This window comes from Aptenodytes forsteri, unplaced genomic scaffold, assembly GCF_000699145.1.
Source record: "Aptenodytes forsteri isolate BGI_AS27 unplaced genomic scaffold, ASM69914v1 Scaffold8, whole genome shotgun sequence".
NCBI lineage: Eukaryota > Metazoa > Chordata > Aves > Sphenisciformes > Spheniscidae > Aptenodytes > Aptenodytes forsteri.
Window position 1 is genome coordinate 1,732,446 of NW_008796218.1, and position 18,250 is coordinate 1,750,695.

General features: G+C 38.9%; 1 protein-coding gene across 1 annotated transcript in view; it reads left to right on the forward strand.

Moving 5' to 3' along the window:
• Positions 1-18,250, forward strand: part of KCNQ1 (potassium voltage-gated channel subfamily Q member 1) — a 371,368-nt gene that overhangs the window by 264,560 nt on the left and 88,558 nt on the right. The window contains exons 17-19 of the mRNA XM_019474489.1: positions 316-410; positions 1,100-1,146; positions 2,021-2,082. Coding sequence (XP_019330034.1) covers positions 316-410; positions 1,100-1,146; positions 2,021-2,082 — 204 coding nt within the window. The remainder of the gene's footprint in view (positions 1-315; positions 411-1,099; positions 1,147-2,020; positions 2,083-18,250) is intronic.

Genomic DNA, 18,250 nt, shown 5'->3' on the forward strand with positions numbered 1-18,250 from the left:
ATTTTGTTCCTCTCTCTCTCTCTCGTTGTTTTACTTTCCATTACAATTTATTATTGTTGTTGTTGTTGTTGCTGTTATTATTTTATTATTATTTCAAGTATTAAACTGTTCTTATCTCAACCCACAAGTTTTCTTACTTTTGCTCTTCCAATTCTGTCCCCCATCCCACCGGGGCTGGGGGGAGGGTGAGAGAGTGGCTGGGTGGTGCTTAGTTGCAGACTGGGGTTAAACCATGACATCTTGAAAAAAAATCTACATTACCATAGACCGTTCCTACATCCTTGTGTCTTAAAGGCATGGGTTTTTATTTTACAGCAAGCTAGAAAGCCCTATGATGTCCGAGATGTTATTGAGCAGTATTCGCAGGGTCACCTCAACCTGATGGTGCGAATCAAGGAGTTACAGAGGAGGTATGTCAATAAAGTTCAGTGTCTGTATTTGTAAACACCAGCAGAGGGATGTTCGTAAATAAGTCAGTGATTGGGGCCGGGGATCAAAAACTGACAGGGTTACAGGTGCCATATTGGTAGGACTGTGCAAAGTTATGGAATGTAAAATGGCATTCCAGTAAAGTTTCCTTTTCACACAGGAAGGAAAAGGCAAAGAGCTTAAAAATCTGATGATCAGGACTTACAATTTTCATTATATTTGCATGTATTGCCTCAGTCCCTGCTAGCTTTGACTATACACTGTAATCCCTATATGTTAGGGGCTGTATTATATGTACAGACTGAAATACTGCTGCCTGCTCTGGTAGAATTGCACTTAAGAGCAAACTAAGAGACGACAGATAGATGCAACAAGTAAGCTGCAGAAGAACAAGGAAAAGAGGAAACAATGCTGTTCACATGGAAAAGCAACGGGCATGGTAAAATTTTACAATGGTTAAAGAAGCTAAAGACCAATCTAAGTCTAATCTCATTTTATTATTGTTTTTTTAATTTCAAGCTATTCCTAGCCCAGAGCAACTGGATACAAACCAGAACTATTTGAACTTCACTTTGCTTGTTTGTGAAGAGGTGTCCCCACTCCAGCTAGAGAAAATGAAGATGCTGGTTCAGGCTGGTAAAAACTAAAAATGATTCTTTTTGTTTTATAGGTTAGACCAATCCATAGGGAAACCATCTCTTTTTATCTCTGTCTCAGGTAAGTTAGTATGAACGATGTGTCTAAAGTTAATCTGATGAAGATATAATTAATGGAAAATACTTGTAAAAATACTTTTTATTTTGTTGCCAAATTTTTAATCAGTGCCAACCAGTTGTGATCTGAAGTTTAGGCATCCACAATAATATTTAGTCATCAACACCTTTAAAATACGCTTGTTCTTATTTAGATATTTAAAGCACCTACTTTCACTGAAGTTTTCAAAATGTTGGCTCTAATTTCTCCAAGACTCACCTTATTTCCAATAAAATGGCATGCTATGATTACAGAGTTTCTATGAAATTGGTAATACTCACATAGAGCTTTGATAGCTCCAAAACAGTTGGACTTGATGATCTTAAAGGTCTTTTCCAACCTAAACGATTCTATGATTCTATGAAAAAAGAGTGGAAAAGGAGCACAAAGTACTATGTTTGTGACAAGCCTGGCTAATGAAAACTCTCTGTTAATGGCATTTTCAAACTCATGTTTCTATATAGTTTATAGGGGGAAAAAAGATAAAATGTTACTACATGCATTGTTCAAGTTGGCTTTAGAGTCTTTTGCATAGTGGCAGATTATTTTTAAATGGCAATTAAAACATTAACTCAATTGGGAACAGAACCTTGTTCTCCCAGGTTAAAGCATAAAACTAAGGTTGAAAGTGCCTTAAACTTTAAGGGCTATTAATAGCCATGGCATGGGCTAATGTTATAAAAAACCAAAAAGTTGCTTTTAAGGAATAGAACTACCAGCCTGACAAAGGTGTTCAGTTACACTGCGTTGGTGGGCTAGTTAAACACACCCTGTTGTGGCTTGCTGCTATTTTGTTATACCACCATATATTAATTTGAAAATGTTTCTTGATCCACAGAAAAAAGCAAAGATCGAGGGAATAACACAATTGGTGCCAGGCTGAACAGAGTGGAGGACAAGGTAAGCCTCAGTTAGACTGGCAGTGAATGAGGACATGGGCTGTGATCGAACAGTGCTTGTTTCATAGGATGTAGGGAAAAACTCAGCTTAAGAGAGAGTTGAATGCTTGGCTTTTCCAGGTGATGGAGCGTAATTTTTGTGGCGGATTGCATTTTTGGTTCTTTCTTGTCATTTTCACAAAATAAGAAAAAAAAAGATTTTAATGGATTTTGGTCTCTTTTGGGACTCGCTTGGGGTTTTGATTTTTAATTGTATATATTACACATGTCTCAATGCTCTACTTCCTTCCTCCACAATAGATAAAAGACCTCAGTATATTACGGTCCCTAAGATTTCCCTTTGATCGTTTCTCTGTTGTCTATATAACTCCACCCACAATTCCTTAGAGAGAGTGATAGCAAACCTTGTTCTGTCCTGGTTTTCATTCCTTATGACAAATGGAGTTTCTCCTTTCAAGTGACGTGAAGCCAGAAAATATCAGACTTGTTCTATAATCTCAAATTAACAGTTAAGTGCTTTGTAACCCTTTATTTCAATGCTGGCTGTGCTTGAAAAATTGGATGACAGGTAGAGGCTATGTCATTGTTAAAAAATATAGGTTTGCCTATGTTAGTATTAAGGAAAGAAAGGAAGAGTTAAGAGAAATGATTTGAATCCTTTACTGATCTCTTATAGTGATTTGGTGAGGGGGTGAAAGAATTTCTTTACCTTAGGATTATTTCACTCCTGTATCTAAACTGTCCATTTGGTATTAAGGAGTGAAAATTTTTCTTGAGGAGAAGAGCTTTCAGAGAGTTTCTTCCACAACTGGAAGGATGTGATAACCTCATGAAGGATTTGTTCTGAAGAAATATCCAGCAAATATTCTGCAAACCAGGAGAGGTGTGACCAACATATCCCAAAGGATGCAAACTGATCACCCTGATCTGTATTGATTCGCTTGTGACATATCCATTCCTTACACATTTCTCCTTAAATACTTAAGATAAACTTGAATGATAGTACTCAATCTATTGAACTGTACTTCAATCTATTGGAAATAAATGGCATTTCAAAGGCAACAGGTGCCTTTTGATATATAGGGTGACACACAGAAAAGGTGAAGTAGAAGATAGGAAGGTACAGTGCATTTTGCGCAAAGAAGAATCACTGTGCAGTGCTCGCTCGGATCTGTAGTTGGTAAGTGTTCTTACACATGGAAGCCCTTCCAGAAAGTTTGGATTACGTTTATTTATTTTCTCTCCGTAATGTCAACTAAAAGTGTGGAACACTAAAAAATGCCTTGTGACTTGTGACAAAGAGCAATGACTTTTCAGTTTGGACAAATAATTCTCAAGTGACAGCTAAAATAGCTTCTCAGTGCTATTTGTAAAATCTCCAATGAGCCTGGGAAAGCTTTGGTGTTGTACTGGCTCAGAGATAAGCTGTTTGGGGGTTATTAATTACTCTTTTTACATCCTTACAAGTAAGTACACCGTGAATTTATAGTGACTGTTGTTTTATATCTTGTAATGGGACTGTAAAACACTCCCTGTTTAATTTTAGTATAGCCGGGTTAAATTTTAGCCTTGTTTTAAGTAACAGACCCTTCTTTCTTTGCAGTTGTATGAGGTCATCTGTGGTTTCAGAGTTGTATGTTATCTGCCCTATACAGCTAGTCCTATCTGCAGGAATTTTATCTGAAAGTAGCTGAAAGGCTAAAAATAGAGAATTTCGGTTGGACTCGGCAAACAGTGGTGTACATGACAACACACTGGCAGTGCTGAGATCACATTTTTGCTGCAGCTGCAGATGATGGCCAAAGCGAGTTTTCTGGTATTTTCGCTCTTTGAGATTGGCCGCCTCTTTCCCGTAAAATGGTGTGCTTTCAACATACAGTTAAATCCTTCCTGAACTAAGCACTATATAAAGGATATCTATATCAGCTGGTTTTTAAGGTGACTACATATTTTAAACAGTTACATCCCATTTGGTTTGTGAATTAGTTTTGAATCTTGGACTTCTGAAGGAGAGATTTTCAGGGGTGCAGGCTAGTGTTGGCATCTAAGCACCTTTTGTGCATTTGAAAAATCTCCTTTAAGTCATTTTAAAATGAGCCGTAGCCTTCTGAAGTTATTTGGACACTCCTGCTACAGCAAGAAATTACACGGTACTTCCCACACCACAGGAATAAGCTGAGTTCTTCTAAAAGATCTTCCTCAATGTTTGTTAGTATGCTCACTGCAGCAGAAGGCTGGTGTATGGTTGTCAGAAAGTCTGTGTTAAAGCAGAAAGTCAGAGAAGAAACCCTGAACCTTCATTTTTTAAACTTTTGGGTGCTTCTGCTTATGGATGTCTGCTGTCAGCACAGGATCTGCTACTTGTACATCACAGAGGCAGAATCCAATTTTATGTATATTCTGATAGGCTTTTGTGGAGGTGGATTTTAACTCAAGAAGCTTTTACAAATAAAGCTAATTCTGTGTTTGAGTGTATTTAATCATTTTTCTGGGACATCATGTCACTCTTGCAAAGCTTTTGTACTTGTGGCACAAGCAAACACGCTCTAGAGGCCCATGTGTGGCTGGCAGTACAGGGGGGACGGCACCTGAAAGGGACATTTTAAAAAGAAAATGCTTAGAGTCAAACAGCAGTATATTGACAGGAATTATGATACTTTATGGCACAAATCTGTATTTCGAAGTATTGAAATCAGCAAAAAATCATGTTTTCTTCTTTTAAATTTAGGAACATATTTATTTGGAGGGGGGGACAATGTCTGTAGAGTCTGTTCATCTTGTGCACTGAGTGAAACTTTGACCTTGTAATATATACAGTTTGTGATAATGTAATTAAAGATTGTTTCCTAATATGCAAAAGCCAGGAGGATGAATCATACTTGCAGGAACCTTCCTGCAGATTCCTTCCTGTAGAATTTTTTAATTTTGGCAAGCAACTGAAAAAGTGGTTTTGTAAATGTAACTAGAAACTGCACAACCTGATAGGCCTTGGTGAAAAGAAAACACAATCCAACATGTAATCACAGCATATTTTGACTTTGCCATTGTTCTCTGTTGCTTATAAACCTGAGTGTAGCAAATGCTATGTTCTAAAGCTGTATTGCCATGGCTGAGTGCAGGCAGTTGCAGGCACCCGCCGTGCCCACACCCTGATCTGTTGGGACACCAGCCAGCTTTGGTCCAGAAGGCAAGTAGCTGCAGTAATGCAGTGCCTGGACTGAGCTCATAAACCCCGCTGAGTAGCAATGGTCCAAGTGTGCGCATGTAGCTACGCCGATCCGGTCCCTCAGAGAATGCTGTTGAGCAGGATTACAGCAGCAAATCAATTTATTTGTGGTGACCAGCCTTCTCTCTTTTTATCCTGAAACATCTGTGGATGACTGCTCAGCCTACCCTCAAGAAACCTGCCCACTGCTGGCTTGCTGCCAGAATCAAAATCAAAAACAGTTTTTCCAGATAGGCACAGCTGTGTGTGCACAGTGCTGTTAATCCTCACGCAGAGAGCACTGCATGCCAGTGGTTTAATTCAGGGTGTGCCCAGCAGCTCGATCCAGGAACAAGCCCACGGTGCACTCAAGAACTTCTGTATGCTACATCTCCCTTTTCTTTTCACTGCTTTAATTGTAGCTTGGCTATAAATGACTGTAATGCTAACTTTTCAGAATAAATTAATCTGTTCTTTTTCAAGCTTTTGCTGGCCATTAATTTAGATGTAACAGGCGCAACTTGCACTTTTCAGGTAATCAGCTGGGCTTGTTGCTTGGCTGCTCTAAGATAATTCAGTCTTAAATATGGGCACTGCACAAAATAACCTGGAATATACAGCAAGGGCTAAAATTGGCAGTCCCTGGACTCTTGACAGTCTGTTGTGCCTACATACCAGACTCCCCCAGATGTCAGTAGGTCCTGCCTGTGGACCTCCCAGAGCAGAATAACAGAACCCAGATTTACAAAAAAAATTTAAAAACCATTCTGAGCAATAGACATTATGCTCTATTATCTGTTAAGTTGTTTTAAAAATACAACTTAACCTTCTGCAATGATTTGGACACTTTAAAATTTGCCTTTTAAGAATAGCTATAGCAACCCAAAACAATTTTCTGGTGTCCCTTCTATATACTCAGAACTAGTCCTGTACCTGACAGGAAGTACAGTATTAATATCAGTATTGCCAAGGTCACTACTAACACCTTATAATAGTATTTTTCAATTATATGGGACATTAGGAGTAATGCTATCTACTGCTAAATTTTAAGTTGTAGAGAATTAAATGGAGATTTCTGTTTATACAGAAGGTATGTAGTAGTGAGACATGTGACAACTTTTAATGTGAATCCAACAATTCTGCAAGACAATATTCATTCCAAGCATATGCACATTTTTCCTGCTCACAGCTGAAAATGTGAACCCTTGTATTCTGACTAGTATCAACCCAAAGAGCAACATGCAGAACTTCAAACATGCAGCACAGCACTGAAGAGAGAATCATTTCACTTTTTCAGATTCACTTTGTAAGCAGATTGCACCACTTTTTAAATCAATTAAAAACAAATCTATCATGTGAAAACATCTGCCCTAAAATAGATGCTACTGTGCTGCTTGAGTTGCCCACTGGAAATCTGAACTGATCTTGGAAACCAAAACTGAAAGGAAGTTCTCTTCTTTGCACAGTTCTTTTGAGTTCTGGTTATGGTGATTCGGTTTTCTGTCTTCCATCTACAATGTCTTTGGTTGTCAAACGTATAGATCCCATGTTCAATAAAACTCTAAGGATATGATATATATTTGATACGTTTTTCATTGTGAGTGCCGAGTATGAAACTTTTAAAGCGAAGTAAGCGCAAAGGCTTTATTTGGGGTGACTTTCAAAAAGTGGTAGAGACCTGTATGTTACAACATTTATCTATGTGGTATGATATTTTCTTCTGGCTAAATAATTTTCTGTAATTGTTTCACCAGAGCATTGATTCTATCCATTCGTGTATCAGAAACCACTTTGGCTGGAACCCTGTTAAACACAGTCCAGCTGAACAGAATGACCATTGATAAGTCAAGGTCTAGTTACTAATTTTACTCTTGCTCTTTCCTGCTCTTGCTTCCTGATCAAGTAATAGTTCCCCATTGCAAAAGGTTTCATATCTAACTTATTTCTCTTGTTGATTTGCTCAAAAATATATGAACTTGAGTTATATATTGCAGAGGAATTTCACTGTAATGTTAATAAATTCGATGTTTCATTGTAACACAAGGTAAGTTGTAATCATGCCATTTATAATAATGAATTCCCAGCCCATTCAACACAGAAAGGTTTAGGACATACTCCAGAGCCCGTTAAAGGTGATGGGAGTCTTTCCTTTGACCTGGCAGGCTGTGAAGCAGGCCTTTTAATCAAAACAGAAGGTAGCCTCGATGAGTCAACATTTCAGCCTTCCTTCATCAGGGTAGGCAGAAGCATTAAGTTTTATCAAAGTTGTATGCCTTCGAGAGGATTTTTTCTTTTGGTTCATGTGATACAGTTTTGCTCAGTAACACAAATATGTTACTTGCATGCCAGCATTTCTGTCATAAATTAAGGCATAAATCTGTATATATGTGTGTCTCATTATTGGATGCTCCATATTTACAATCCTAAGAGCATACATTAGGTAGTTTAACATTTTACTTAGAAAAATATTATCTCATCTACCTCTTCCTGGGTTCACAAATACCAGGTTTCATGTTGACAGCTTGTTCACCTAAAAGAATTCTTCGTGTGTGGCCAGTCTTCCAATTTTATGTGAAATATCTGCCTTATCTAACATAGGATCAAACCTTGGTGGGTTTTTCTGTCTATTTTTTATGGCATTCTGTAGCCTGTGGGAACAGTTACTCTGCTTCCTGCTGTAACATAGCAATTAGTGCAAACTTCGAAAAAGGCCTTGACTGACGATGGCCTTCTTGCACATCAGTGTGTAATGATTAGGGACATTTTGGCTTTATTTTTAATTGAATAATGATGCTGAAAAATGGATGGTAAAAGACTGACAACCAACCATCTTCTGAATTTCTGGTCAGTGCTGGAAACCATGGTTAGAGCCATGAGTCATCAGTTGGAAGAGACGGCTTCAGAAAGTGTCAGGTGTGGAAATATTCAGCACTTTGCAGGCTGAACATATGTGAGGCAGCTCAGGTATTGAATATTGGCAGCTTCTGCAATAGCTGTGTGAGGATTTGCCTTCTTGATAGCTAGAAACGGAACAAAAAAACTGTGGGTTTGGATCAAAATTTTAAAATATATGCAAAATCAATAAAAATCAAAACAACCACCGCCAAGCAGTTACTCATCTTGTATATGGATCTTGCAATAATGCAGAAGTAATAAGATAGCTAGACGGAACAAAAAAACTGCGGGTTTGGATCAAAATTTTAAAATATATGCAAAATCAATAAAAATCAAAACAAAAAAACAACCCCCCGCCAAGCAGTTACTCATCTTGTATATGGATCTTGCAATAAGCAATAAGTAATAACCTGGGGGATGTGGAGGAATACGAAGAGGCATATGGAAGATTAAGTATCCCTATTAATTTAATCCTTAGTCTTTTTCCAGATGCTGAAGCACAAGCATACGGAAGCAATTTTGGTGCTGAACTTTGTGATGGAGGATGCCCATTTTCTATAAATTGGACTGCAACTAAGCACATCTTTCATCAATCTAGGTCATTAGGCAGCCTTAAAATTTTAATAGTTTTTCTCTCACCAATCTGATAATATTTCAGTGGGTAAACAAAGAAACACTGCAGATCTCCATTTCCAGTGTCCTATGCTTTCCATCTCCCTAGCTACAGTGAAATAAAATTATCAGACATACACGTTAAAAATGAAAACAAAAAATAATTACTTGTGGGATTCACTGCTGCTAGAAGCTTTGGTAGCCAGAATAGAAACAAACTAAGAGACAGATGAGGGAAAGTCATGGAGAAGGGCTTGCTTGAGGATTATTAAACAGGATGTCTGTATGTAAACTCCAGTTTAGCAAGTACTTTAAACAGTAGTCAGTGATGAGTTGGTAAAAAGAGGAAAAGCATGTTTTTATGTATATGTACTTTCTTACACTCTTTTTTTAAGGCTCTGCTACAAGCCTTGCACCAGATACAAGATAACTGGATGAGATAAACTTTAGTCTTCTTCGATATAGCCCTTTTTATGCTAGGTTGTTACAGCTGCTTGCCACTGGATTTGGTCACCCATACAGCCCCATGCAGCTGAACGTTGCTGTACGGTGTCTTACACCTGATCTGTTTATGAAGGCCATGCAAGCAGACCACTATGCCTGTCTAGAGGACATTCACGCGAGGTTTTGCAGCACTGTGCCTTGAAGGTCTTTGGAATAGCCTTCACTTGCATCCATTTGTTAGCACTAATTTTACCTGTTTGAAGATCACTAGATCCTACTGCAGCACAAATGAAAAACAATTTTTGCGTTAATGCTGCAATTGTTTAATATACTCAGTGTTAAGTACTAACTGTAACCTGTAGGCTATTATCTAGGTGCAGTAGCTTAGATATAGTTACGGACGTGGCCTACAGAGCAGTGTTACAAGCTGTTGTGGTTTAACCCGGCAGGCAGCTAAACCCCACACAGCCGTTGGCTCACTCCCCCCCCCAGCAGTGGGATGGGGGAGAGAATCAGAAAAAAAAAGTAAAATTCGCGGGTTGAGATAAAGACAGTTTAATAAGACAGAAAAGGAAAGGAAAATAATAATAATGATAAAAGAATATACAAAGCAAGTGATGCACAATGCAATTGCATGGAATATCCCTTGGCCAGTTTGGGTCAGCTGTCCTGGCTGTGCCCCCTCCCAGCTTCTTGTGCACCTGGCAAAGCATGGGAAGCTGAAAAGTCCTTGACTAGTCTAAGCACTGCTTAGCAACAACTAAAACATCGGTGTGTTATCACATTATTCTCATGCTAAATCCAAAACACAGCACTGTACCAGCTACTAGGAAGAAAATTAACCCTATCCCAGACAAAACTAGGACACAAGCTATCATGATGTTTTATGATCTGTTTCTGTAGTGTCAGCTCTTGGATCATGGGAAATGTGATGATAAAAAAAAAAAAGAATCTAGCATCTGAACATAAGTAGCCACAGACGGTGAGGATACTGCAGCTCATTAGCTTATTTGCAGGAATTGAGAGTATACACTCTCTCAACCCTGTAAAATAGAGTTAAGCAAGATGAAATATTTACTGTATCCTAGAGAATAGTGACTGAAGGTAGTTCAAGCTAGCACACAGTTGCTGTGCTAGTGTTCAAAAGCAATGATTAATTAAGCTCTGGTCATATGGTCACATGCAGTCATCTGTGATATTCCTCTACAGATTTTATTAAAACAGCAAAAGTGAAATACTCCTAAAGAAAAGACTTCCTGTTTAAGTGAGTTGCTGTAGATTTTACCCCGAATTTCTAACGCGTCTAGACGCAGACAGTAGTTTGGAAGCATGATGCTGAAGGCAGAGTGTAAACCTTTACAAATACAAAGTGGGTTTTTTGGGGTTTTTTGTTTTTTTTTTTTTTAATCTCATTGATTTCTTCCCTGTTTGGGATCTGATTAATGACTTTTGAATTCTTAACACTGGCAACGGCCACATGCGTGTGATCTGCATAGCTGTCTACTTGCTTGTTAAGAGCAGAAATCCCAGAGGAATTTTAGGTAACATGCAATATATCATCTAAAATCTAGGAATTTGTGGGGGGAAATGGAGGAATGAAATAATGTGTTACCAGTTGATAATCTTTTAAACAATCTTCAGATTAGTCGCTGGTTTGGGGATCGGCTGTTTGTGTTTATATTTGAGTAGGTATGCAAGTGGATGTAAGGTCTGCAAATTGAGATGACTCGATCTTTTATTAAACCGTATAAAGTCTGTTTTATCTGGCATTCAAAGATAAACCCAAGCAAGATTTGAAACGTAGCCTCCATCATTCTTGTGCATAGACTGTTTACATTTGATGTGGAATGGAAATGCATGGTGAATATGCCGAGAGAGAATGTGGAACAGTTGTATGGACTAAATACGCTGCAGAGCGGATCAGAGAAAAGGGATTTAAGTGAACAACATATGTTCAAAGTGTGCTACACAGAAGACTTTTATTTGTCTTTCTTATAGGTTAAAGGAAAAGAAATGACCATAAGATCACCTCTGCATTTTATTTTTTTTGTGGGTGTTGCAGATGAGCGACCAAAAAGTATTCTAACATAAATGGCAAATTTTGGTTTTGATATACTAGGATGAACCTCTACTGAAGTGTCCTCGTTTCGGCAGGGATAGAGTTGCATCAAAGTTGAAATTGTTCCTTGTCAAAGATCTGTTTTTAGAGTGATCTCACTGGAATTAAAATATTCTATTTTCATTTGCAGTTGAGTATCAGGGAGGAAAAGTGCATGGAGTTGAAAGGACTTTATTCAGGCTGCAGTCTTTTCAGGTTGGAATCTATTCAAGTCTTGGAAAAGATTCAGAGTAAAGGAAGGTATACTCCCTTTCTTATGCAAAGTCCATACCTTCTGTCACCTTATCTGCTCCCCCTGCCCCCCCCCGCCCCCCAAATAAAAATTGCAAAACAGAAATGATCCTGTGCTGCTTAGATTGCAGGAAGAGAAATAGGAGAAGGAGCCTTTGCTGTCTGACTCCTACTTAGAGCTATGGGAGTCAGAGGGAAGATAAGGAAAATAGGCAGTCAATAAAAAGTAGAATATGAACACCTGGCTCAAAGTATACCTACCCCTCCTAAAGCTCAGGAAACCAAGATGGCAAATATAGTTTCCTCAAATCCTTCTCTGTTCCTGCATCCTACCCACTGGGGTTGTGACAAAACCACAATTCATCTTTCAATAAGAAAATCAAGATTTGCATTACTTCTGTAAAAATCTGGAACAAATATGATTACAACAACTTTTTACACATCTTTAAAGTATCCCACTGTTTCAGCAGTTAGCACAGGGCTGTGAACCTGTGTCACAGGTTCTCTTTCTATCCCAAAGCAACTGATGCTACACTCGGTAGCTCCAGTGATCAGCCAGCAGCCCAACCTGGCAGAGCGTGATTGCCCTTGTATGCCATGGGCATGATAGTCTGATGAGGTGCCTCTCTTTAGGATGGACCTTCTTTGTGGTAGCTTCAATAGGTTCATCATAGCATGAGAGCTCCTGCTCTGACAGACTAAACACAAAAAAAGAGAGAAAGGAAGGGAAAAAGAAAATATTGTTTCCCTCTCTTACAGCTAAGGTGCAGGAAGTGACTTGCCCGAGGTATCACAGTGGCACCTGTGGCACAGCCAGGAATTTAACTTAAGCCGTGTCTGGGACTTAACCACAAATCAGCATTCCTTTTTGTTGTCGTGTTTAAAAGCCCCTCTGGTTTTGAATAGTTATATTGGCCAGTGCAGTGTTCAACATAATCATAGCCCATTAATACTAAAACCATCCAGTACTTGAGAACAGCATATATAAACACATAAGCCACACCAACACAGCCAATATAAATGTACTGGGACTATTTTAGACAGTAGATTTTAAATCATCTAGAAATCAATCTCCTAACATCATTTTGTAGCCCAGGAGCCTAGGGGTGGAGAGGACTGAACATGCTTACATGACACAGAAACTGTCCTACATATAGATAATTATGCATGTAATAGTTAAAGCTAAACAAATGATATTAAATGCTATATTTACACAGTCAAGCAGAGAGAAATATTCAAGTGTGTTCAAATATTCGTGTAGGTTTCTATTTAAAAAGTCTTGGATCCAGCATTGCTCGCCATTGACCCTTCTCCGACATCTGTTAATCTTGGGTTTATTTCAATTTCTTTCTCTCTCTTTTTTAAACAGATGACTCCACTTAAATCAACACTTGGTTTCCATTAGACAGATAGAAGGTGATTCACTTAGTAACATGTGCATCTTTATCTAGTTATGTCCTAATAGCCTTAATATATCAAGGAAGCTGGTGTGATTAACAGCACTAAAGGCTTTGTCAGACACTACACCTAATAAATACTGCCCTTTGTCCAGCCATAGAAAAAGAGTGAATAAATACATTGTTTCAAAACTGAAAATGTGTACAGCCTGATAAATATTCTAAAATTATCCCTATTTAAAAAAAATGTTGACAATAGAAGTTACATGTACATATATGTCTGTGTTTGTACATGTCTACCAACCCAAGTGTGGGTTGGCTCTTTGCCCTGCCTGGGCTGTCCTTTTTCTGTTTTATCATTTCATGATGGAGCCACCATTCATGTGTGATTTTCCTCCTGTTTACTTGAGCTTTGTGTAGATTCTTTGACATTTCTTTGTCGCTGGTTGTCATAACTTATCTGTCCCGGGGTATTGGATATGTGAGTATTAGTTGTGCCATTCTAGTTAATGTTAGCAACAAAGACATCTGACTTGGCTTGATTATCATGTATGATAATCCTGCCAAATGAGGCAGTCTAAACAAAACCCCAAGAGTAAAATATATTCAAAATGTCAGCTTGAATGGAGATGGGGTCCTTGCTTCATCATAGCTGAAGTTTTCTGGAAACTTTCCAGTTGTGCCACCAGTGTCTGTGATTGCATGCTGTGGTCGTCAGGGTACAGAAGGAAGCCTTTATTCTGCTGCTCCCAAGTTTCTAGAGAGTTTCAACCAGAGGAGTTTTACAGGAGAACACCTTAGAAAGGAAGTGGGCAAGGATAATTTTTGCTGCTTCTCAAAAAGGGACTGGCTGAGCAATAATCATGGATCCTCTACCTCTGTGATTGCCTCATGTTACGTTAGGGAGTTTTGGCCAAGGTCACATTTGACCTCATATTTAAGGTCAAATAATCAGTTCCACAGAGATACTGCCAAAAACTCTCAGCAGAATTTTGGTAGCAGAAGTGACTGGGGAGGAACACAGTGCCTATTCACCGACGCAAAGGAGAAGTGGTTTCTGCTATAGCACTAACCCCATACTCTTTCATCTAACACAGCGCACTGCAGGCGTGCTGGCCTGGGGCCCAGAGATCCGTCTAGCAGCGTTTGGGTGGCACTGCATCCATGCATAGTTTTTTAGCTTGGGCATGATACTTTGCAAAGGTCCAGCTGTTTCTGGTTTAAGCTTGGGCAGCACTGGTTCAGCTATCTTTGCAGCATGCTTTTGATTGTAGCCAACTTGACACGATGCTCAGAATGAATGGGTCATTCATAGGCTGCTCCAAGGTAGTGGTTGACAAAGCTGGTTTTGAATCCAAGCCCTCTGAATCTCTGTGCAGAGGAATTTCTGAATCTCATGGCAGCTAGAAAAAAAGGCAGTGGAGAGTAATTTCCTTTGCATAGAGAAAGGGGAGGAGGAGGATCAGTTAATGGTGCTATATTTGAGAACCAAAAGGGCAGTGATTGTCCTGCAAGCAAGGTCACCTTCAGTTTGTTTTCTGTGCACTGGTTGTACAACTTCAGTGAAAAATCAATTATGGATCATCGTATCAGACCTGAAACAAAATGAGAACTTTGGTGGTGGTGGTTTGGAGTGGGTTTTTTGGTTATGTTATTTGTGGTAAATCCAGAGAGCCCAGCTTGATGTATATTATTTTGTGCTAAGTCCAAACAAATGGTTTCCTTTTTTTCTCCTGTCCCTTTGGTATTTATTATCAGTGAACACACGGGCCACCTGCCATTCAGTCCTGAGATGGCTGCTGTAATAAAAGTCTAATCAAACACAGTGCACATGCACAGCAGTTGTTTACAAATGCTTCACTGATTTTGATGACTACAGGATTGGCATCTTTTCTTTCCACTGCTGGTGGAAGGTCTGTGAGATACAAGGAGGAAAGCAGCAGCCTTTACAACTTCATTTTTATTGTATGGCATATCTGAAGGTATAATTAAATTAAGACGCAAGCAAATTCATTAGATACATCAGTGACTGCTACATTTATATTATTATTCAAAGAGCTACATGTTAGAGAAGTGTGAATTATATTGTGAAACAAAGCCCTAAAAACAATTGACCTTAATTTTTCCGCACTGAAGTTCCCCATCTGTACACTCCCCACACCTTTCCTGAGAGAGGCTTGTGCTAATTAATACCTGTGAATCAAATAAGTGTTAAACTGGTAAATGCAGCAGAAAAACTTAGAGAAAAATGAATTGTTCTGTCTTCAGAGGCACAGAGATGCACTCAGGGAGTTGAAGTCTTTGGGATCTATGGCTTCTTTGCAGTACAGAAACATTATAATGTAATGGAATTAGTCCAGCCCCCACCTGATAATAATTTAAGTTTATTTTTCTCTCCAGCTGCCCTGTGTTTCTCCACAGCTTTGACCTGTATCATAACCTTGAATAGGTACCTTCACCCCTCTCAACTTCTTCTCCTGAGTGAAGCCTGGGGTGCTCATCTAGGCTTTAAGCTCTCTGAGCTCCAGCCTTGTCATGTGTTTAGATGGGACTTTTCTGTTCTCCAGTGGTGCTGGAATTTGGATATTATCAATGCCAAACAGTAAAACAGTATTCTAGCCCAGAAGATTTGTGTATTATAGATGCCTAGGCTTTTAAACATAAAATATAAACAATGTAAATACAGCAGTAACAAATCAAAACATAGGTATTTTCTATGCTAGATAAATAACTAGTAGATAGCTAGTAGTACTCTAAAAAGCAGTAAAGAACTTCAGAAATTGTCATAGAAAAACGTGGATTCATCCATTTTTGTAGTATGATTGTAGTGAGGAAAAAAACCCCAAGGAAACCAGTTACCAAGATGAATTATTAGAGGTAAATTGGGTTAAATGTAAGTCCAGAAAAATGCAACTGCTACGGAAAAAAACCAAGGAAACCAGTTACCAAGATGAATTATTAGAGGTAAATTGGGTTAAATGTAAGTCCAGAGAAATGCAACTGCTACATATATAGTACTATTTCAAAAATTTTGTGTGACGTTTTGATCACTGTTTCTTCTGGAGGAAGTTATTGCTAACCTTGGAAAAGGCAGGCAGGACAACTTTAAATTGAGATTCCTTCCAGTACAAAACTCTCACAAGTCTATTATTAATTCACAATAAAAGTGAGTATTTTGAGTAATTTAGACGACTTCCTTAATGACATAGAAGTATTTCTTCAGAGTAAATTGATGTCTGCAGAGTAGGGTGCATACTGGTCACACTCAGAAATGCTTTCTTTTTAGGCCACAGGTGGAAAAGTGTAGGAACAGTACCAATATTTTAGTCAGCAAAGCATCCAGGAAGCCCTTGGAAGAATATGGTACCCATCAGTTTAAGAGACAGCTAGATATCTTTTTTAAATGACCTAAGAAAGCTGACACAAATTGAAGGTGGTATGAAGGTAAGGGCAGAGACTGGTTTAATTAGGGATGAAATTGTATTAGCTAAGCTCAGCTGGCAATTATCGGGCAATAACTCATGGAATAGGGATCTTCTCTCCTTCCTCTGTTGTTTCTATATCCTCTTCTCACTGCTGAATAGCTCTCCCTCGCATGAGGCTGAGGGAGCTAGGGCCAGAACATGTCTCCTCGCTGTGCTAGTGAGTATTTGTATTGAATCCTGTTACATCTGTGAACTTGCCGCAGCTTGAACCTTGCTTCTAACCTGGATCCCAGAGCAGCTGGAGGGCATTGTAAAAAAAAAAAAACAAAAACAGTGCCGACAAATAAAAATTCCTTCACAAAACAGTGCCGACAAATAAAAATTCCTTCCAGTTTCAAAAAAATTGTCTGGTAAAGTATCAGAGCACATCCAGAAGCTCCTTGGGTGTTGTCCTGATCCTCAGCGATGCAGAAGGCAGAAGGTAACGTTGAAAGCATGCGAGAGGTCTCTCTCTGGCAGGACAATGTGTGTGCACATACGTACACACTCCTGTTTACCTCTAGCAAGCCTTGAGCTCAGAGAATTGCAAGCTTTTCTGACCTCTGTTTTAAACCCAAAAGAAGCAGAAGTCCTTTTACAATGCAAACCCCCATTTTTTTCTGCTTTACCATAGAAAATCCCCCTCTCCATTGAAACTGAGAAGTTTGTACTCCATGGTAAATAATAATGAAGATTATTGTAAAAGACTTAGGTTATTTCCGCCCTCCTCCTAAGCTTTCTTTCATTTCATCATAGGTTTGTTTTGTACTGAAATGAAGCTGTGAAATACACACATTGAACAGAAATCAAAGTCGTGCTTTCATCGCAGTCCTGAAGCTAATCGGTTGGCTTGCTGCTACAGGCATCTGCAGGCACCTTGTACTATAGTACAGTAGTGTTATGACTTTGGAAGCCCAGCTATTTTAAATCATAATGGTGACACAGTATGCATGCTTTCTTTCAAAAAGCCTGGGCAAGCCACGCTGGGTTGATTTTCTTGGCACGCTATGTACCTATAATTTTCTCTTATATTTTGTAATGTAGGTATCTGGGCATAGAATCAAAAAGCTCCACTGGATGTATAAGAATTTTTTTTTAAAGAAAAACACAACAACAAACATTCTTTGCTTTTAGATTGATAATATTCCTTTAACAGCTATAGATGTTTAAGAACAAAGAAAGTTACTGGGGAAAAAAAGGAAAAAGAAACACTATGATTGTGGGGCATGTTTTGAGATTTTTTTGGCAAGACTGTCCAGGTGGTTTTTCTACCATGATTTTGGTCCTCTGCTAGTATGCTTACAGTGACTGGGTCACTCAGGACAGCTAGAAATAAGTGATAACCTTTCACGAAAAACCTGAAAAGCCAAGTATGTGCTGTCATAGTGGTCAGCTGAACTGACTTACTCTAGAAGAATTATCTAATGGACGCAATTTATTCTGTGTCGATTTCCATTGTTCGTGCTGCTGAAGGAAGTAAAGTCAAGATAGGAGGATCTAGTTCTGTTGCTCCTCATTTCATCTCCCAGTAGCCTGGTTTTCAGAGGTGGTGGCAGACACTGTGGGTGCTCAGCATCACTTTAAAAATCAGCCCCTACCTCTCCTCTGGAAAGGAATATAAAATGCTGTATTGCCTGCACACGGTTGGAGAGACAGCTGCTTTTCACACTGAGGACACTGAGCATCAGAGGAGCTAAACCCACCCTTGCTAATCTCTATGAAAACAGAAAGAGTAGAGTTCAACAAGGTTCTCAAACAATCTGTAATTTGGGATAATGGTGTAATTAACCTTATGATAATAG